This window comes from Gopherus flavomarginatus, chromosome 10, assembly GCF_025201925.1.
Source record: "Gopherus flavomarginatus isolate rGopFla2 chromosome 10, rGopFla2.mat.asm, whole genome shotgun sequence".
Taxonomy (NCBI): Eukaryota; Metazoa; Chordata; order Testudines; family Testudinidae; genus Gopherus; species Gopherus flavomarginatus.
Window position 1 is genome coordinate 60,630,318 of NC_066626.1, and position 23,390 is coordinate 60,653,707.

General features: G+C 37.8%; 1 protein-coding gene across 5 annotated transcripts in view; it reads left to right on the forward strand.

The window, feature by feature from the left end:
• The window catches only part of LRP1B (LDL receptor related protein 1B), a 1,302,041-nt gene that overhangs the window by 383,868 nt on the left and 894,783 nt on the right, over positions 1-23,390 (forward strand). For all 5 annotated transcript variants that reach the window (XM_050969143.1, XM_050969139.1, XM_050969140.1 and 2 more), the window contains one exon: positions 20,432-20,569. In XM_050969143.1, the coding sequence (XP_050825100.1) occupies positions 20,432-20,569 (138 nt within the window). The remainder of the gene's footprint in view (positions 1-20,431; positions 20,570-23,390) is intronic.

The following is a 23,390-nucleotide window of genomic DNA, read 5'->3' on the forward strand; positions in this document are numbered from 1 at the left end:
ACAGAAGCAAACTCCGTGAATCTAAACAGAGGGACTCCACCCTCCCCGTTCCCAGCCTTGGAAAACAAAAGTACTGAGAGTTAATCTCTCTTCCCCCATCACCCAGAGGGAATGCAAAGTCAGGCTAGTAAATCTCACACACACAGATTTCCCCCTGACATCTTCCTCCCACCAATTCCCTGGTGAGTACAGACTCAATTCCCTGGAATTCCCCACTAAAGAAAAACTCCAACAGGTCTTAAAAAGAAAGCTTTATATAAAAATAAAGAAAAATACATAAAAATGGTCTCTCTGTATTAAGGTGACACACACAGGGTCATTTGCTTAAAAGAATATTGAATAAACAGCCTTATTCAAAAAGAATACAATTCAAAGCACTCCAGCAACTATACCTATGTAAATACAAAAGAAAATATAGAAATCACTATCTGATCTTTGTACTCACAACTTGGAAACAGAAGTTTAGAAAGCAGGAAATAGAAATCACTCCTCATAGCCGAGAGAGCATACAGGCAGACAGAAGACCCAAGAACAAAGGACTCCCACACAAAGTTCCCTCCACCCAGATTTGAAAAAGTCCTGTTTCCTGATTGGTCCTCTGGTCAGGTGGTTCAGATTACTTCTTTCCAGGTGAAAGAGACGTTAACCCTTAGCTATCTGTTTATGACATCCCCATGCTGTGTTGCCCAGTGCAGCAGTCTGGGAGCTGACCTTCTCTGTGACCTTGTTGTTCCCATTGTCTATTAGCTTCATTTGTTTTATGAACACTTTTTCTGCTGCCATTTACACACTTTGGATGCATACATATCTAGAACATAAGTCATGAAGTGTTACATATTGTTGATATTAAGCACTTTAATTGTATAGGTATTTAACACTTCCTTTGTTCACCTGATTATTATTTTTCTCAAGCTGAGACACTTATTAACAGCCCATTCTGTAGCATGCATAGACATCAAATCATTATAACAATAGACATACGGCAGACTAGGAGTGTGACACTAATTAAGTAAAAAAAAAAACAACCCTTCAAATACAAATAGGTTCTTTATAACTAATGAAGAATGACCATCCACATGAGACATTCATTTCTTAGTTCAACAGTCATAAAACACTGTGTTTAGTGTGTTGTATTAAATCACCAGAAAATTAATTAACAAAGCCAGTGTCAGTGTCTCAGAACACAAAGAATATTAACTATTTTAGCTTTCTGCAAATGGAGGGAGTTCCCCCACCCCTTTATGATCTTCACTGATAATTTTGCCTTATAAAAATGACTGGACAACATGCTTTGACAAAACTCCCTCTTGTGTGGTTAGTAAAAGATGTGCATGAGTATAATAGCTACCTTGCCTTCTAATGTTTTTGTTTGTGCCTGAACTTAGTGTAACTAAATTAGCCTTCCTCATTTTTAGTGACTAAGATGAGGAACTGGAATTCTACTTCTTTTGGCTATAACGGTAAGTTTTGGCACACAAGTTGAAGCTGAGGTCATTGGGCAAGTGTGTAAAATTACTAAAATTGATTGAACCATAAGAATGTTATACATTTTCTAGTTAATTGTGATAAAAAAAAAAGTAATGACCACATATGTGAGGGTTTTGGTTTTGGTTTTAATCAAAGTCACTAGCAAACTCAGTTTTGTAAGATATATGTTCCTAAAATTGGAGCGGGGCTTATATTAGACATTCAAAAGCAGAGCTTCAGATGAAGCCTGTCACAGCCAACTGCAACCTCCTGTGGCTTCTTAATTATGTCTTTCTTTCAAAATACTAAGCTATTTTCTCCAAGACTATGGATTTCTTATTAGCAGCATTCACCATTGAAGTGTGGGTTTCTACTTGTCCCTTTATAAGATAATGGCATTTCCTTCTAGCCCATGTAACTTCACTAGGTAATGATGTTGCTTGTTTTGGCAGATTCAGATGAAAAATTTAAAGATGAAATTTAGAAACTAATGAGACTCGATATGTTGGATCTTGAAAACCTTTCCTTCAAGATTTGTTAGGCAGATAGAAAATAGCATCAATAAGGGCAAATGCAAAACTGAAGGTATGTACATGTAGTTAGGTCAGAAGACCACAAACTGTGGGAACATTTGGGGAGGGCATGGCTGGGGCCCAGGCCAGCCCCCATTGGGGGCAGGGAGGGAGTGACACCTGCTACACTTGTGGCCGTGGCCATGGCCCCAGCTTCCATTCCCGTATACGGGGCCCTAGCTTCTACCGAAGTCCCTGCCGCTGGATCCAGCTGTGGCTCCAGCCTCAGCCCCCTTACTCTTATCTGTGCCTCCCCCTCCTGGAGCTGTGACCAAGCTCCCAGCCCTGGCTCCTGGGAGTTGGGGGCAGCGGACAGGGATAAGGGCAGGGGCGTGAGGTAAAAAGTTTGGGGACCATTGATTTAGGTACGTATAGTTCTCTTTGCAGGATACCTTTTCCCAGTACCCATGTTTACATATAACTCCAGAATTTTATACAAAATTAAGTGAGAAAGAATGCTTCACTAGATTCACCCAATATCAGTCTGTCATAAACAGATAGTTAAGGGTTAATGTCTCTTTTACCTGTAAAGGGTTAAGAAGCTCAGTAAACCTGGCTGACACCTGACCAGAGGACCAACAGGGGGACAAGATACTTTCAGATCTTGGTGGAGGGAAGTCTTTTGTTTGAGCTCTTTGTGGTGTTGTTGTTCGCTCTCGGGACTGAGAGGGACGGGACATCAATCCAGGGTCTCCAAATCTTTCTGAATCAGTCTCTCATGTTTCAGACTTGTAAGTAATTAGCCAGACAAGGTGTGTTATGTTTGTTTTCTCAACTTGTAAATGTTTCTTTTTGCTGGAAGGATTTTACCTCTGTTTGCTGTAACTTTGAACCTAAGACTGCGGGGGCAGGGGGGAGCCTCTGGTCTATAGGAATCTGATTACCCTGTAAAGCATTTTCCATCCTGATTTTACAGAGATACTTTTTACCTTTTTCTTTCTTTAATTAAAAGCTTTCTTTTAAAGAACCCGATTGATTTTTCCTTGTTTTAAGATCCATGTGGATTGGATCTGGACTCACCAGGGATTGGTGGGGGGAAAGGAGGGGGATGGTAAATTTCTTCTTGTTTTCAGATTCAAGGGGTTTGGATCTGTGTTCATCAGGGAATTGGTGAAATCCCTCAAGGCAACCCAGGGAGGGGATGAAGTTTTGAGGGAACAGAGAGTGCCCCAGACACTGGAATTCTGGGTGGTGGCAGTATACCAGAGCTAAGCTAGTAATTAGGCTTAGAAGTGTCCATGCAGGTCCCCACATCTGTACCCTAAAGTTCAGAGTGGGGAAAGAAACCTTGACACAGTCCCATATATATGTCACAAGGGTAAAGGAAATACAGGTTCTTATCTCAGCTAGGGAGAATATAGCATCAGGTTTGACCACAGAATCACAGACTTGTAGGACTAGAAGGGACCTTGACCAGTCACCTAGTTCAGTTCCCTGCACTGAGGCAGGACTAAACGTTTTCTGAACCATCCCTGACAGGTGTTTGCTGAATCTTTGCTTAAAAACCTCTAGTGATGGAGATTCCATAACCTCCCTATGTAATTTGTTCCAGTGCTTAACTACACTGAGAGTTAGGAAGTTTTTCCTAATGTCTAATCTGAAGCTCACTTGCTGCAGTTTAAGACCATTACTTTCAAAAACCATGTACAGAAAGAGAAGAGCCTGCCAGAGTCTAATGAAGAAGTGGAGGACCCTCCTTGTGGTAGGATGTGCACAAAACTCCGAGAAAGGATGCATTTTTACAATATATTTGTTAGAGCAGTTGCTTTAATGCACATGATGAACTCAGTAATAGATGGAGTTCTAAAGGTTCAGAGACCTGGTTTAATCTTACACCCAAAAATTCAGATGCTTATCCAAATCTGAGCAGTGACTAGAGCAGTCTCCTTGGCTTTTTCACTGCCTGTTTGGCAGCTCACTTTGTTTCTTTGTAGGGCTGTTGTCGTCATTAAAAAAAAAAAAGAAACATGATTAATCACATGATAAAAAATTAATTGTGATTAATTACGCTGTTATTTATATAAACAGCATTATATTATTATTTTTGGATGTTTTCACTTTTTCAAATATACTGATTTCAATTACAACACAGAATACAAAGTGCGCAGTGCTCACTTAGTATTTATTTATTTTGTATTATAAATATTAGCACCCCATAAAAATAAAAGAAATAGTATTTTTAAATTAACTTAATACAAGTACTCTAGTGCAATCTCTTTATCATGAAAGTTGAACTCGCAAAAGTAGAGTTATTTACAAAAAATAACTACATTCAAAAATAAAATAATGTAAAACTTTAGAGCCTACAAGTCCACTCAGTCTTACTACTTGTTCAGACTAACTAGTTTGTTTACATTTGCTGCCTGCTTCTTGTTTACAGTGTTACCTGAAAGTGCGAACGGGTGTTTGCATGGAACTGTTGTAGCCAATGTTGTAAAATATATACATGCCAGATGCACTAAAGAGTCATACATCCCTTCACGCTTCAACTACCATTCCAAAGGACATGCATCCATGCTGATGATGAGTTCTGCTCGACAATGTCCAAAGCAGTGCAGATTAATGCATGTTCATTTTCATCATCTGAGTCAGAAGCCACCAGCAGAAGATTTGATTTATTTGTTGGTGGTTCTGGTTCTGTAGTTTCCGCATTGGAATGTTGCTCTTTTCATACTTCTGAACCCATGCTCCACACCCCGTCCCTCTCAGATTTTGGAAGGTACTTCAGATTCTTAAATCTTGGGTCGAGTGCTGCAACTATCTTGACAAATTTCTTTGTTATTTTGTCAAATATGTAGTGAAAGTGTTCTTAAAACGAACAACATGATGGGTCATCTGTTTCAGAATGCAAGTAAAACATGCAACAGCAGACATACAATTCTCCCCAAAGGAGTTCAGTCACATTTTTAATTAACACATTATGTTTTTAATGAGTGTCATGAACATAGAAGTAAGTCCCTCGGAATGGTGGCCAAAAACATAAAGGGACATATGAATGTTTAGCATATCTGGCATGTAAATACTTGCAGTTCCGGCTACAAAAGTGCCATGCAAATAGCTGTTCTCACTTTCAGGTGACATTGTAAATAAGAAGCAGGCAGCATTATCTTCCGTAAATGTAAACAAACTTGTTTCTCGTAGTGATTGAGTGAAAAAGAAGTAGGACTGAGTAGACTACTTGTAGGCTTTAAAGCAGGGATCAGCAACCTTTGGCATGTGGCTCTCCAGGGTAAGCACCCTAGCAGGCCGGGCCGGTTTATTTACCTGCTGTGTCCGCAGGTTTGGCCAATTGCAGCTCCCACTGGCAACATTGTTTTGTTTTTGAGTGCAGTCATGTAACAAAAATAATCTACATTTGTAAATTGCGCTTTCATGATAAAGAGATTACACTACAGTACTTGTATGAGGTAAATTGAAAAATACTATTTTTGTATCATTTTACAGTGCTAATATTTGTAATGAAATAATATAAAGTGAGCACTGTACACTTTGCATTCTATGTTGTAATTGAAATCAATATATTTGAAAATGTAGAAAAACATCCAAAATGTTAATAAATTTCAATTGGTATTCTATTGTTTAACAGTGCAATTAAAACTGCAATTAATTGCAATTAATTTTTTTCTGTTAATCACATAATCAACAGCCCTTGTTAATTTCTTTTTCTTTACATGCCATTTTATTTCAGATTTTACAAATGTAGATTTTACCTGCGCTTAGGTTGTCAACCTCTGTCCCTTGTTTTTTCCATATTCTGCATAGCCTACAAACCTCTTCTACTGCCACTCATATTCTTTTGAAGTGATTCCATTCCTCTGCAATTGATGACAAATCTGTCCTGCACTGCTTGCACAAACTTCTCTGCCACTCCTCCCCTTAACTTCACCAACTTTCATCTTGTTTCTTTTGAGCTTAATTCCCTCCTTATCCAACACACTACCACAATCTTTGCCACAAGTGTCTTGTGCTGCAGTGCTCTCATCTCGCTAGGTATCCCTTTGCAGTCCATAAATTAACTCCACTGAGGTTTCCTCATCCATGTTATATCACTTTGGCTTTTGTTTCCACCACTGAGAGCACTCTGGACATCCTTTATGCTAAACTTTTAAACCACCAAAAGCTGGCTGGCACGAAGATGTGTAGCATTGTAAAAATGAAACACACGGAGGAAGAGAATGGCATTTCAACACCACTGGTAAATGATGAACAAAGGAGACTGCTAGTAACACCAGGACAAGTTTTCACCTCTCTTTCATTTATCTTGAATGAGGCAAGCTCCTTTTTGGTGAAGTTCCCAACATGTGATCCTAAAGTGGTACCTAAAACAGATTATAACCGAGGAGGAAGAGGTGAGAAATGCAATCCAGATAATGAAGAAAGGCAGTAGAATATGATAAAGTAATGGCAGACCTGATGAAAGTCTTGGCAAACAGAGGCATAAAATGGATGAGCAGAGTGGTTAAAACCATATGGTGAGACAAGAGAATACTGAAAGATGGATGTAAGTCTGTCTTGGTCCCAATGCATAAAAAGGGAAGTATTCATGAATATGGAAGCTATTGAGGGATAAAGTTGCTATTGCATGGGATGAAGATACTGGAACTCAACTTGGATGCTAGGATTAGGAGTGTGGTGGAATCACCCCTCAAACAAGAATAGTTCAGCTTCCGGAAAGGATGAAGAACCACAGATGCCATGTTTTTAAGTTGTCAGATGATAGCTAAGAAGCTAAAATACCAGCAGTATGTCTTCTGGCTTTTATAGACTTGGAAAAGACATACAGTAAAGTGTATGGAAGGATGTTCATGCTGGAACTGAGGAAATATGGAGTGTCTGAAGATTTAATAATTGTGCTGAATGCCATATATAGATCACCTAAAAGAGTAATCCAAATATGTTGTGGAATGACGAACCACTTAAAACTGCAAGTCTGACTGCATCAGGGTTCCACCGTCAGTCCACTATTGTGTATCATGTTGACAGGCTATGTTGGAAGGTAGATCCCAGAAGGAAAAGATGAGAAGCTGTTGTATGCAGAAGACATAGCATGCCCAAAAGAAGACCTTGAGGAAATAGTAAACCAGTAGTATGACCAGTTAAGTGGGCATGGGATGAAAATAAACATGATTAACACTGAGGTTATGTGAGTCAGTAGAGGTGCCAAAAGAAAACTAAATATACAGGTTATCTTTGAGACCTCATGAAGGACAGGAAAGATTTCAGAGGACTAGAAAAGGGCAAATATAGTACCCGTCTATAAAAAGGGAAATCAGGACAAACCAGGGAATTCATAGATTATATTAGGATTGGAAGGGACCTCAAGAGATCATCTAGTCCAACCCCCTGCTCAAAGCAGAGCCAATCCCCAAATGGCTCACTCAAGGTTTGAACTCACAAGCCTGGGTTTAGCAGGCCAATGCTCAAACCACTGAGCTATCCCTCCCCCCATTATAGACTAATCTGCTAATTGAGGAAATAATCAAACTATCAATTTTAAGTAACAGCCAACATGGATTTTTCAATAGCAAGTTATGTCAAACCAACCTAATATCCTTCATTGACAAGGTAATAAGCCTTGTGGATGGGAGGGAAGCTGATGATGTGATATATATCTCAGCTTTAGTAAGACTTTTAATACTGTTTTAATCCAGTCTTCTAACAGTGACCCATGCCAGGTGCTTTAGAGGGAAATTATTGAGTGATCCATCCCTTGTCATCCAGTCCCAGCTTCTGGCAATCAGAGGCTTAGGGACACCCAGAACATGGGACTGCATCCCTGACCATCTTGACTAATAGCCATTGATGGACCTATCTTCCCTGAATGTTTCTAGTTCTTTTTTTAACCTTGGTAAAAATAGTATGGCAGGAGAGAGTGGTAGGAAACAGACATCAAAGAAACCCGAGGACATGATACATGGATTGTATCAAAGAACATAGTAAGCAGGTGGAACTCAGTGCCACCTCAGATGGATTAGAATGGCAGATGCTTGTACAATTACTCGACTCCAGACGGTGGGCTAAGGGGAATAATAATAATACTGAGCAGGAAACCTTTTGAAAAGGGGGTACTTGTAAGATAGTTTTTGCTCCTGGTTGCACTGGAAATACCCCAAGTACAATCCTTCTGGTGTTGTTGTGACATTTCCAGTTCAGGTGCAAATGCAGGAAATGCAATAGCAACAAAGTAAGTTAATGAAGTAAAAATGAACCTACCTTTTTAAAATCTCACTAAAAGTTTATTATTTTTATACTTAGGTTCATGTCAGGTCTTTCTTTACCTATGATGATGTGCCCCATCCTACAACTGCTTTTATATATCTATTTATTGATTCCTTAGGCCAATCTCATCATTGTAGAATAGTATCTAAACACCTTTGACAGAATATCCAGTTACAAATGACCTCCTGATAACCTAGTCTGATTTCCTCCCTTCTTCTGCAGGCCATCTTTGTTCCAAGTTTTTTCCTTTCCTTTATACCTTCTTTCTCCTTCTCCTCTCTTCTACTACTTATTATTTACCCTCTTTCATTCTCATTCTGTTCCCTCTGCATGTTCTTCAATATTCTTTCCCTTTTATTTCTATTGGCAGTGATTGGAATATTAAGATCAAGAAGTGAGTTTCATTCTTTGCTCTGTAGGCAGTGGGGTCTGATTCCAGATGGGAACAGTTTCATAGTTCCAGTGAAACTTAATTGTCATTGGATAGAAAGGTTTTAGAGAGGCATTATCTTAAGTAGTTTGGCAGAGTGTTATGGAGTCCTCAAAAATTGGAACTGGCAACTATATCTTCACAATATTTCCCCCTTCCTGTCAACATCAGCCACAAGCTTCTTCCAACTTGAGTCTCAAACTGAACATTAATTCCTAGGGACAAAATCGTTCTGTAACCACAAAACATCTGTCATTCTAAGTCCACACAAACACACATAATTGGTGGGTTTTGGATGATGAGACTACACTGTCATGCTGCAGTCTGGAAAAAACACCTACAATCTGTAGAAAGATTTCCTCTGTCTTTGTTTGCCTTTTATTTGTCTGACTCTGTGCAATCTTTCTGTTTCCCCCACCTCTCTCTTTTGGCTACTAGATACCTTGAAATATGAGATGAGCTCTATGGGATAAAAGTTTTCCCCAAAGATAAAACCCATTAGTGCAGCTAGAGCCATTAAAGTGAACCACTCAAGCAATTCCAACATCACCAGTACCCATTACAGTAGAAAACTTTATTCACAATTTGAAAGGATTTTTAAAACAAATGTGAACTGAAAAGTGTAAACCAAGGCTACCAACAAGCTACAAATCTGTTCATTATTTCCTCACTTACATCAGGGAGAGTTGAGACAGTAATCTGAACCTGACCTACAGAAAGCAGTGATAAGAGAGAAAACAAAGAGCCAAGGAAAAAAATGTACATGTTTATTGGAGAGTATCAATAGCACTCTGTATTAAAGGCTTTGAAAGATTCTTCACACCTCAAGAATTTCAACAATGGTTTAATGCTGGGTTTCCCCAAGTCCCTGAGACCCTAGTTCCTTCTATCAGGCAATGGTGACAGCACAGAAAGGCCACAGGAAATAGCAAGCAACTACAGTGTATTAATGTGTACAATATATTCATGGGATGTGTTTTGCACACTGTTAAGCCTTATTATGAAGTCGTTCTCATATATGTAATACTAATAATGCTAAAACATAGTAGAGGAATATAGTCACTGGAGCTCAGTTGCCACTACCATGCTCGTCTACCTTTGCAGATACTGTTATAAAGTCATTAAGAGTAGAGTGCCAACACAATGTTATAAACCACCTTTCTCTAGTTAATTTGAAGGGTCATTTACTTTAAAGTCTGGAAGGACTTAATTATAGTTTAGCACTCTAAACACAAGCCAGGATCAGTGGCAAATCCTTTAATGGAATCCGGAAATTCTGAGGTAGAAATGTCCCCTTTTTTATATAAAATGCTATGAAACAAATTCAGCACTTGAAAAGACATCACCCATGCATATCAGAGAGCAGAATTTGTTCCCTTTCTTGTTTGAAAAGAAGGTCACATCATGGCTGAGATCCTCAAATGGTATAAATCCTCATAGTTTCACTGAGTTGAATATAGCTATAGTAATTTATATCTGCTGAAGATGTAGCCCACTGTTCTTTACTGTCTTTAAGACTTCTCAATCTCTATTCTATACCTTCTGTGTGGATTTCTTTGTTTCAGTATTGCTTTCTTCATTCTGTTGCTTGTCATGGTCGGTCTCCCACCTCTCATCTTTCAAGGCAATGACAGACTGTTCATAATGTAACTATATTCATTCCTCAGTTCACTTAGGTTTTCAGTGCTACCCGTTTTTGGTTTTTTTTTCCCCCCTAGTGAAATTCCTTTTTGGGTCCGGGTAGTTGTGTCGTTATGAGGTCAAAGATCACAACTTTCTTCTTGCCCGTGGTGACATAATACTTTGCTCTCTCTTTTCCTCTTTTTAGGGCCCTATGTGCCCTAAGGTAAGTGTTTATAGCTCTATTTCTTTCTTTATGCAGCTGAATATTTATGTAAATTGTGGTTCCACTTTTGACTTGTTTTCATTATAAACTGGTAAACTTTTGCTGTTTAATGAGTGAACCAGAACTGGGTTGGTGGTTAACAAAATATCAGTCCTTAAAAACATGATGAAAAGAGATACTATTATGGATAATTTTCAGAAGCATATTCCACATTTTCTGTCACTTTGACCTGGATGTTGTAACTAAGACAACATGGCTTTTTTTAGGATGAGGGCTATGAAGGTAAATCAATATTAGATTTTTATGCTCTAAAAACTTTAGAATCTTAAAAATGTATGTAAGTGTTGTCTAAGCTTGAATTTAATCAATATGGTTTAACACTTTTACAAAACCGGAACCTTCAATCTATAGGCCCAATTCTCATTTATACTAAGGCTCAAAGGTGTGTGCAGGAATTTTAATTTGACCACTTTTGGAGGGTCACAGAACATGCCTCTGCCTAGGCCTTGGGACCAGAGGAGCTCTCTGCTCTTGCTGATTATTGGGGGGGGGGAGGGGCCCACACCACTGCTTGCCCTGTCTTGTGAATGCCTAAGGCTTCTTTATTCCATTCTAGTAAATTAGATATGCACTCAGAGTAAGGTCCCTAAATTGGCAAGCAGTGTAAAGAGGTTTAATGTGAATGAGAAGCAGGCTGTGTTTCACTGTATTCTTCCATCGTGGAGTATTTTTGTTTAAACCCATATTTATACAGCGAGAACTTAATGTAATTGTATGGATTACTCTTTCTATCTTAAACACTATGCTCTTTTACCTTAATTACAGTCATTAATAAATTTCATCAGTTAATATTTTAGAGAGATAACAGGTGGCTGCTATATGAAAACTGCTTAAGACGAGTATTTTTGTTGCAGCAAAAAGGTGAGAAATTTTTGCCAACATTATTATACTATTTGTACCGACCCAAGCATTTCTATGGCCCAGATTCAGTCCACTACTCTGCTGGATGACGATGGTGGGGCGGGAGAGTGCATAAAAACCTTTCCCTCTTGGCAAACAGGGCTGTATCCAGAGTCCATTAAAATCACTGAAATGGCTCCCATTGAGCTCTGGTTTGGATCACAAGCTCTGGTTCAGCTCCATAGCTGGGCAGAATAGCTCCACAGCAGTGCAGAAACAAGTGGGAGAGAGAATTTATATAAAAAATTTAAATCTCAAAGCCATCCCACAATTTGGAATAACTGTCTTTTTCTGCTCAAAACTGCCCCAGAATGAGAACTGCTGAAGGGTTTATATTGTCAGATTTCAAGAAAACTGAATGCAGCAATGGGGAAGTTTGTACTGCACATATCTGCCCAGTCTCTTATTTACAGGAGCAACCTGTTGATCTGTTACTGACATGGGCAATTCACAGCAAAAACATATAAACAGAAACAGTGAAAAATGTCCATTTAGTGAAAATCAGCAGCTTTGTTGGTTTCTCTCTAAATATAAGGAATCACATGGTGTTTATTTGCTATAATTTCAGTAAATTTTAGAGATCTGGAAATTAATATACTTTGCACTACTATTGCATAGCACTTTTTTTGTCTGATGATCTCTAAAAGCTTTACAACTATCTTTAAACCAATCCTTGTAACACTCCAGTGAGATAAGTCATAGTATCCTAGGGTGGGTCTTGACCCCTTGAAAGAAGCAAAGTATGTAATCTAAGAAGATAATCATTATCCATGATTTAGCTGTGGATGAGGACCCTGACTTTGCTTGTATAATCAAGAGCTGGCTGGATGATGCAACCAGTCCTATCTTGGTTTGACATGCTCTAAATGGGATACTCAATGCAGCATGAGTTGGAAGTATTGCAGGTATAGCTGTGGTTTGCCTAGAATTTCAGATTTAGGGAATTTCAGAAGCGGGATGGTGACGAGTGCTAATTCTGTTTGATACCTTGACTCTGTGTGCTTGTATGGGTGGCAAGAATTGCATTTCATTGATTCCACTCTTTCCCATTGAAGAGATCCTTGAGAGCAGAGCTGAGCAATTGCTCTGAGGATTCTCTTATGTGTGATTCAGCCAGATTCCCTTCTGACATTGTTCATGTTAAATGTGTACGTAAGGTTATTGGGGAGGGAGGGAGATGATTTGAATTGAACTACCATTAATGGAAAGTTCTTTCATCTGACTTGGATAGTTCAGTTTCTTTTCTGCCTATTGTTTAGCCCAATGAGAAGGATTGAATGAGAGAGAGAGCCCAGATGATATCTAACAAAGTTGGTTTGCCCCATTGTGAAAGGATTGCACCTGCACTTTGCCAAAGAGTTTCAGAATCTGGAAGTCATCTGCTCAAGTGCATCTGGACTAGAATATAACATCACAGAGAGAAGTTCTTTCCCCACCCCCATCTACATCTTCTTAGAAGTTAGCAATTTTTCTCCTTATGTGGACTTTACCAGTGTGATCTGTGACTTTTTCATTTCCAGACTAGACAGTTACAAAGTGCTCTAATTGACCTATCCTGGAATCTACTAGGAAGCTGCAGCTAATACAGAATGCTTTAACATCTGTTCTGCAAAATCTGTACTACCTTCCAGTTTACCTCCAAACCAAAAGTTAGCAGCAAAACCAGGAATGGAATCTAAAAGACACTCAGTCTTCTGTTTTAACTACTAGATGCACTGGCTCTGTCAAATATACAAAACTTTATTTGCAGGGCAGGGAACATACTTCCTGTAGTCCAAGAAACTCTAGATGCCAACTGGCAAAGGGAATCAGGCCATATAGGGGTGCAAGGATCCACTGGTTTCACCAAAAGGATGTCATGTAAGGTCTCTAATGAAAGCCTGTGGCACACCATTCATCATAGCCATTGAGAGATGTATGTATGAAAAATATATGAGCAGTTATGTATATGTACTAAACATGTTCTGTTGGTCTGCAGTTGAAAAGCAAGTCATCCAAAGTTAGCATATCTTGTGAAAATCTTCTACAGACAGTGGGAGACACTTATCTCCATGGTGGACCATTATGTATTGTATGTCAGACATACATTTTAAGGGAAATTCTAATTAAGAGCTGGCAGAGACTTCAGAAGAAAATTAACATGAAGGAGTAAATGGGCAGGAAGGAAGGAACCCTATTTTGAGGTGAACAACAGAAGTCTGTTCTGGTATATTTCAGAGTGCAGAAAAACACCCTGGTATTCCTTCAGTCTGTGAATATGAGCTGCCAGCAGGCTTGATCTTATGAGAAAAGGTCTAAACCAAACTGGTTGAAAACTTTGGGGAAAGAATTTGGGGTAAGCTGTCTAATAGGAGATAGGTGAATACCTCGTTAGTTAAGTTTAGTCTCTAGAAAGCATGATATGATGTTGTCTTACATGAAACCATTTGTTCCCATCTCTCATGCTGGTTTTTATTTGAGCTTCTATTTTTTTCTTGAATAAATTTCCTTTTGTTATATAATTGAACTCAAGTGCTATGCATAATACAGGAGTGCTGATCTAACTATGTATCACTGTCCTTTGGGAGCAGAGGATCTGGGATTTCTGTGTGTATCTTGTGTTCAGGGGCCGGATGCCACATTAGGACACTTTGAGGGGTCTCAGGGGTTGGGGTGCATATGTTGACAACCTGAGGCCCAAGACAGACTGGGGTAGCCCACAAGAGAATACTTGAATGGATGACAGTCTGGTTGCATTAGGGAACAAACAGCCAGCTAGTATAGGCAGGACTCCCTCACTCTGGAGGCTGGTGGTAACAAGGGGACTTTCAGCCCTGAGTCCAAAGAAGCATCACACTACTTACCTGAGTCTGTCTCTGTCAATTAAAATTTGGAAAGGGAAATTTTAGACAAAATACCAGGAAGTATTTCCTGTGAGTAAGATGCATTAAGCTGTGGAATAGCCTTCCAAAGGAAGTGATCAAATGTCCAATGCTTGGGACTTTTACAACTAGACTGAACAAAGTGGTAAACAAGATATTGTGGGCAACAGTCTTCCACTGGCAGGGAGATAGACTGGATGAACTAATACACATTTCTGACTTTTATTATTCTAGGGATTTTGAAGGTATGATCTCTCAGTGATGACCTATGTTCAGATTTTTATTAAGCACTAATCTATTATGCTGAATTGTAAAGTGATTGTATGATATAGACAAAGGACTATCCGAGGTAGATTACAATAATGAAATTCACATGACTTTTCCCTAAAATCATAACCTTCTATGGGCAATCTACCTCTCTAGACAATGCTATTATTAATACAATTTAAACTTCTATTTCATTGTTAATAAAATATTTTTAAAACAATGAATGAGTCCTGTGTGTTGAATGTTATTTTGTGTGTCCAGGCTTTTATTTTTTTTCCATTAGTTTTCTGTCTCTCTATATACACTTTCAAATTCAACATTCTGGCAAACGATTTGACCATTTCAGGACTAAGATTATTGTTCTTAGTTTATGTAGACTATCAACCCAATTAAGGATGACACTTAACTGGGCTGGCTGCCAATAGAGCTGAGCAAAAATTAAAAGTATTTTTCTTCTGATATTCTTTTATTTTAACATTTTGTCCCAAATCAGAACAAAAAATTAAAATATTTTTATTGTGAAACAAAACATTATGAAAATTTTGAATCAGAATGGTGAAACATTTTGTTTCAAACACAATCTCTACCTAAAGGGAACCAGTTTCCTTGTGGTTTTGTTTTGTATCTCTTCCTAGGATTGTTTTGGATTACTTTTCCCACATACTGGATGGCTGGGACCTTTAAGATAGAAGTTACCTATTATCTACCCTGAAGGACTGGCATTATTTTTATTTTTGAGCCCATCGTCCTTTGGCTGTGTTTGTAGCTGTACCTTGATGTCTCTTGTTTTCTGTTCCACGCCCTTCTCCTATTGTGATCTCTTTCCTTTTCAGCTCCCAACTCCCCTACCCTAGAGCTATCTGTACCACTTTGCTTTGAGATCATCTTGAGAGTAAACATGGTTTTCAGATTCCCTTCCCCAAAAGTACCATGGCAAAATCTGCCACAAATGGTTCACTGTGAAGGGAAGGGAGAAGGAGCAAGTGAACAAATTGAGTCAGCACTGCCCTTACTAAATCTATGTCTCCACTGCACTAAAGCAAGCAGCTAGGATTCTGTGAGTGTAAAGAGTGACCCTGAAGCTGTTCTATATACAGCAACATCTAACTGCTCAGCAGGAATGTAGAGCACCGAGGAGCAGGCCTTGACTTAATGGAGGTATGTTAGTTCTGAGGTTTATTTTACAGACCCAGGTTTCATAGTTGCTTAAATTCTCTCCAATTTGGATCTCAACCTCAGTTTCTGGTATAAATTAAGTTCACAAAAATTACCTGGTTTTACAATGAAAACATGCTGGTGCACGAATATTACCTACATATAGCCAAACCAATCAATGTCAGAATAAGCACATTTGTATGTTAAACAGTTCTTCTAATCTATTACTTATTTCTTTTCACGAACAGTATACTTTTTTTTCTCTTGGAAATACAGCTTCTTTATTAATATATATTTCTTGAAGCAGATTCATCTTCCTTTCAAATCTTCCCCCATCACAATGAAATCTGATTTAGCAAGTGGATGACTGATCCTCTAACTGATTTCAACTCAGCTAATATATTTTAAATTGTATTTTGAGTCAGCCTTTGTACTTTAGTAACTGATAATATAGAGCCAAATCATGAGGTCTTCAGAACAATGGGAACGTGCCAGTCAAACTGAATGATAGGATCTTAGGATTTCCCCAGTGATAGCATAAATGGTAATTAACACATTCAATCTTTCCATTAACATTTAAATGAAGCTATTACAAATTTAATTTATTTTTGTTCCGTCTTTTAATTATTTTATTTTTCCTCCTCTACAGCTGATAACTATCAGCTATACCTTTTACAGGTGAAGATCCAGAAATCTGGAGCTTACATGCAAATGGTGAAATACCACAATCTGTAGATGCCATGAATATGAATTACTTACTATTTATGCATATTCTTCATTTTTATTTTATCATGAAGAGCTGTTTTCTCTACTCCTGCTTCCTCCTCACAGTGTTAGTTGCTCTCATACAGTGAAAGGCAGGCTATAAAAATCAATAAAATAAATACATTTTCTAGATGTTTAAGGTACGTTTTAGGCCCTTGTGCAACTGAAGCACAAATACAAGTTCAGCACAAATTAAATGTTTGGGTTTATGATTTTAAAAATATTTATTCACTAACAACCTGATGGAGTTCCATTATCATGAATTGTCAGCAGCCACTAAGAGGGGAGGGAACTGAGGTGTCCAAACAGTCTCAGCTGAAGTCAGGAAGATGCCACATAACTCCATTAATATTACAGACCCAACTACCTGACTCTCTGAGAGTGAGAATCTCCAGGCTCCACCATATCCTGCTCTCCCCCCTTCTATCCGCCTTTGAAAGCCCCCTCTTTGCTGTGTTCAGCGGAGTGCAAGGCACTCAGCCCCCAATGCCCTCCATTTCTGTGGTCTGCGTGGGGTTGAGACACTTTACCCAGACTCATCTAGTCCAGCCACAGACCTAAGCAACCTAATTGAGACTGCTGATACAAGGGTAGAGGATCCAACCCCCACTTCCTATTTAAATCTGACTTTCAGTCAGGAACGGAAGAGAAAGCACACAAGTCAGGGTCTCCTGGGGAATATTGGAGGCTTAAAAGATTTGAACACAATAGCTAAGCATTCAAATGGCCAACATGGGTCCGACCCAATGGTCCATCTAGCCCAATATCCTGTTTTCTGACAGTGGCCAATGCCAGATGCTTCAAAGGGAATGAACATAACAGGGCAATTATTGAGTGATCCACCCCGTTATCCAGTCCCAGTTTCTGGCAGTCAGAGGCTTAGGGACACCCAGAATATGGGACTGCATCCCTGACCAGCTTGGCTTATATTCACTGATGGACCTACACTCCATGAACTTATCTAGTTCTTTTTTGAATCCATTTATAGTTTTGGCCTCCACAACATCCATGTCAATAAGTTCCACAGGTTGACTGTGCATTGTGTGAAGAAGTACATCCTTTTGTTTATTTTAGACCTGCTGAATATTATTTTCTTTGGGTGACCCCTGGTTCTTCTATTATGTGAAGGGATAAATAACACTTCCTTATCCACTTTCTCCACACTATTTATGATTTTGTAAACGTCTATCAAATCCCCTCTAAACTGTCTCTTTTTCCAGGCTGAATAGTGCCAGTCTTTTTAATCTCATACGGAAGCTGTTCCATTCCTGTAATCATTTTTGTTACCCTTCTCTGCACCTTTCCCAGTTCTAATATATATATTTTTTATGAGATGGGACAACTGGAACTGCATGCAATATTCAAGGTGTGGGCATGCCATGGATTTTTATATTGGCAGTATGATGATATTATCTACTCCTTTCCTAATGGTTCCTAACATTCTATTAGCTTTTTTGCACATTGACCAGATGTTTTCAGAGAACTGTCCATGATGATTTCAAGATTTTTCTTTATCGGTAACAGCTAATTTAGACTCCATCATTTTGTATGTATGAGTAGTATTGTTTTCCAGTGTGCATTACTTTGCCTTCATCAACACTGAATTTCATCTGCCATTTGGTTGCCTAATCACCCAGTTTTGTGAGATCTCTTTGTAGCGCTTCATAGTCAGCTTTGGACTTAACACCAGTGCTGCTCATGGCCTGTGTGTACAGTTTTAAGAAGCTTTTACATAATGAAAACATTGACTGTCTGTTAATCTGGAATTTCAAAACTGCTATCAGAAGGGTTGACTGTGCCATACTAAGTGTCAAAGCAGAACCCCACTAATCCCAGTAGTGCGCCAGGAGTTTTCAGAGCTCGCAGGCACCCAGCACTAGGCTACATGTCATTACTACACATCTTTATGGGATGAATCTTACTCTGCCCTGGAACTGTTGCTGGTACATAGAAGGGGGAACAGAACCTTGTCCCTGCCATCAGCTTGCTTCTCTCTTCTATCTGAGGGCTGTTCAGTGCCCCAAGGGCAGAAGGTCAGAGCACTCCCTCTGTCTCTGAGGACTACATAGTCATCCTCTACAGTTCCTAATATCTGTATATTTGCTGCATGATTCTCATCCTTGATATCCATAGTAGAAATCTTTCTATTGATTTCAGTGGGCATTCAGGTCCCTTTATACTTCCATAGTACTAGAATGCAGTTTGCATGAAAGGCTTCTTGAAAAATAATGTTGGATTGTAATCAATCATTTTTAACGCTTTAAATGTACAAAAATAGTCTGAAACATAGCACATATGTATCCTTCTGTATCATATATATATATATATATATATATATATATATATATATATATATATATATATATATATATTTGCAACTTTAATACAGACAGAATTTAATGTTTTTTGGTGGGAAGGCAGAAATATCTCCTGAATTGTGATCATGACTGCCAGGTTTTAACTAGTTAAATTGATGTTTATTGTAACATATTGTAAATAATGGCCAGCTCATAGCAATAGTGATACTTGCTAGAATATCTGCATTGCTACAAGGAAGATTGCAAAATCAAAATCGTTCTACATAAAGATAAATTTTTCAAAATATAATTTTGATCTGATGCTCCGTAGCAATAACTGACATTTATTTGTTTAAAAAAAGCACATATAGGGCCATATATTCTCCTGCTTCCTTTGCATTGTTCAGGTGGCTCCAGTGGGATAGAAAGCATCTACATTTGGCAAGCTGAGTAGAGGGAAGCTTTCAGCTGGCCTAGCAGAGAGCTGGCATACCTGAGGAAGTGGGTATTCACCCACGAAAGCTCATGCTCCAAAACGTCTGTTAGTCTATAAGGTGCCACAGGATTCTTTGCTGCTCTGGCATACCTAAGCCCTCTGCCGGTCCCAAAATGTGGCACTAGAGTAGGGTACTGGGAATGGATGATGAGTGATTGTATCTGAGCGCACTGCACTCTAGTTTATAGTTCCTTGAGACGGCTGTCAGCTGATGGAGTTTGGAGTGGCCCTGTCACTAGGCTAAACTCAACACACCTGTGCCCCAGCCAGAGCATCAGGGTGCTACAAGCTGCCTCCTGACAGCTTCCTTCATCCCTAACCCCTTGTGCATCCTCCTCTTCTTTGTTAAACGCTCAATGCATTTTATCTTAAAGTATCATGTAAGCTTTCTGGGGCACAGACTGTATCTTACTAAGTGTCTGCATAGTGCCAAGCACTGTGGAGACCTGACCAAAGCTGGGGCCTCCAAGTATTACTGGGAATATAATTACAGTAATCATACATCCATACCTGTCTAACCATTTTGATGGCAGAATGAAGAGTGATTATTACCCAATGAAAGAGGAATACAGTCTGAAATGTAAACAGTGGAATTTCTTCTTGTATTTTGAGTGTCTGAGTTGTGCTTTTTTCCTTCTCAATATGGTTGGCGACATCCTGGCCCAGGGTTGTGTTAGTGATTTGTTTGGCATTGGCAGACTCATGTAATATTGAAAATAAAAATTAAAAGCTTTATTTAAAAATAATCACTTCCCCATCCTGAATGTTGTCAAATATGATTTTCAGCATCTATAATCTTTAGAGTATGACAAACTTCCCATAAAACCGTAAGTTGTATTATCATCATTTAATAAAGTAATCCTTCTTGAGCAGTTGATTTTCTTTAATTACGCTAATCCTTATTTAAGAGAATATAATTCTACCGGTAATGCACTGAAAAGCTGCAGAGTAGACAAGTACATAAAATGCCTGTACCTAGCCTTAAAATGGAAATATTATGCAAATACATGATATTATACAGTGCATTCTTTCTCTCTTCATTTTTTGAATATAAACAAAATGTATGTGAATTCTTCTGTGCCTGTTCTTTTTTTAGGTCCTGAGGAAGTAGAATTCAAGTGTCCCCTGAATCATATTACTTGCATTGGTACAAACAGATGTATTCACTTGTCCCAGCTCTGCAATGGTGTATATGACTGTTCAGATGGGTATGATGAAGGAGTACATTGTCGGGGTAAGTGAATATGTTGGGGAAAAAATTTCCACCAACTTCAGATCTTTCAAAAGGATGCCTTTTTAAGTGTGAGTTCAAAATGATTCAGTAAACTTCTTTTAACCATATGCATTTAAAATAAATGTGTACATTATTACATTTAGTATACATTTCAAAACTAGCTTTTAAAAAAATGTTTATTTTGAAAGAACTGTGAGTAAAAATACCTACAGGCTTTCTAGCATTTTTTTTTTAAATTACAAAGTTTGTATGAAAGAGTTGTTTGCACCAAAAGAAATATGAACAAACCTCTTCTTTGGAGTATAGAAAATAGGTAACACTTGTTTGCCACAAATCCCTTTTTACTCTAAAACTCTGCTGCTTAAAAAAGTAAAAAACAATTGGAAAGAATGTGGAAAGAATTTGACACTTTTAGTGTGTTATGATATTAGGTTTTTCCAATCAAAATCATTTTCCTTTCAAGGTTAACACTATTTGATTTCATCTCACTTTTATATTCAAATAATCTTACAATTCAAAGGGTGAGTTTGTCTTAATTCTATCTGTAAGGAATTCATAAATAATACTCATGAAATCTAAACACCCCACCTCGCCCCCTGCAAAAAACCTTGCTCAAACAAAAGTAAACATCATGGATCATCATCTGATCTAAATGAGTATAGTTGAATTGTCGTAAACTGAACTATTTAGTTTTACAGTAGCTGAGGCTACGGTGCATAGAATGGATACTCTATTAACTATATTTTCACAGTGAAAGGGATCAAGTGTCAAACATAAAGTGTCTCCTTCTTTAGTCCTTATTCGGAAAAACTCACTCTGAGTTTGATAGATGTTTTGCCTGTGTATCGAGTTTAGGGTTGGTCCTGAACAGAGTAATGAATAAATGAAATCAGCAAAAGCATCTCTGGGGCACGTTGACGCGTTCTAAGTTACAAATAGGTACTACATAGAAAAGAGCGTTTATCAGTTAATCACAATTAAAACATAATCCTTCATAGATGTATTTACATATTTTAACTACTCTGGACAGGGAATTAAAAAAAGCTAATTCAAATAGTGGACAATGGTTTTTGTTCATTAGGAATTTAAAACCTTAAACATAAGGAGATTAATAGTATGGTGGAACCAGGAGACAAAGTGGATTAAAATTTAAGGCCTTACTTAAAGCATAAATTAAACAGGTTCTTTGTTTTCTCCAATTGTCATTTTGCAGGGCTAACCTGCGCTTTAGAATAATAGGAATAACTGCTTTGGGGACAGGTCTTTTTTTTATTTTCTGTTAAAATTACCTTTTTAAGGCTGATGTGGACTCTACCTTCTTATGTGATCACTAAATATTCTAATGTATGTGATATTTTCCCAATAGTAAATTTCTTGCGCCGTACATTTTATAAATATGACCTGACTTTAATAGCTCACTCTCATAGAGTACAGAAAAGTTTAGGAAAATGTGCTGAGTATTGACAGTTGATTTTAGCCCTAACTTGAAAATACAAAATTTAATACTGTATGGTGAAGTGGTTATGTACTAAAAATTGAGTAAGAATTGATAGCCAAAGGTCCAAATACAAAATCCCTATTTAGAGTAGTCTTCCATTAATACTGCTGGGAAATGGGTAACTATGCACATAAATATTGATCTGAGTGGCAACTACCCATTTTGCACATATATAAGTGATATGAAAATATATCTCTAAATTAAAGGGCACTTGTTTCCTCTAATAAAGTTAGAGACTGAAGAAATAAATCCAAAAAGTAAAAAGAAAAAAATCTGACAACCAAATAATTAAATAAAAAAAAGAGTTACACTTTATAACAAGGACACTGTAATCACAATGTCTTTAAATTACCTTTATAGTAGAAACTCATTGCAGTTGCATGGTTTGATACCAGTAACTACCAGTAAATCATTCTCCATAAAGTTCACTATATGAAATAATTGCTGGATAAATAACATGGAGTTAATATGCCTAGATTATAATGGTATACATATTAAGGAGGACACCAAAGAATAATCATGAATCAGTCATATTGTTAACCTTCTGCCTATATCAACTATTGTTTTTGAAATACTGCATATTGTAGCTGTAATTATTTACAGTGCTAATATTTTAAAGAGTAACCAGTATCTGAACAAAATAATTTTTGTTTTAGGAAACCTAGCAGAAAATATTATTCCTTCATGGCACTGGCAAAAGAGACTCTTATCTGCATTTTGTGTTAATTAATGAAATTGTTAATCTAAAAACATTTTCAGTTCATCAGAAAGGTAATGGAAAAACCTTAAATACTGATCTCAAACACTGCACATGTTCTATTGAAGTGGTTGCATTAACCTGATATGTTACTTATGTCGATGTACATTCATATATGGGGAATGTGAACATACATGGTGAAGGGCATTCTCTAAACTGATGTGCCCTTTCAAAAGACAGGTCTTATCTCTTGGAGACTGAAAACTTCTCATAATGCACTAAGAACTAATAGAATTCAAACATTCAATAACTAGAACTATTCAAAATGCTTTCTCTAAATTTTACATTCTTATGTTAATTCATTATATTAACAACTCAGATGGACATATACAGGGCAGGATGCTTTCATGAGGCAAGGAAAAATATGATTATATCTGCAGTGTGAAATGGGTAATTCATGTGAATTTTGAATAAAATGGTAGTAGATGCAATGCTGTTACAGGCACATATTCTTTTTCCCCTGGGGAGCGTATTGCATAAATTCAGATTTTTGTGGCAATAGAGAATAAAAATGGTTTTATTATATACGATTATTTTTCAGTGTTCTTTGAAGTTACGGGGTATAT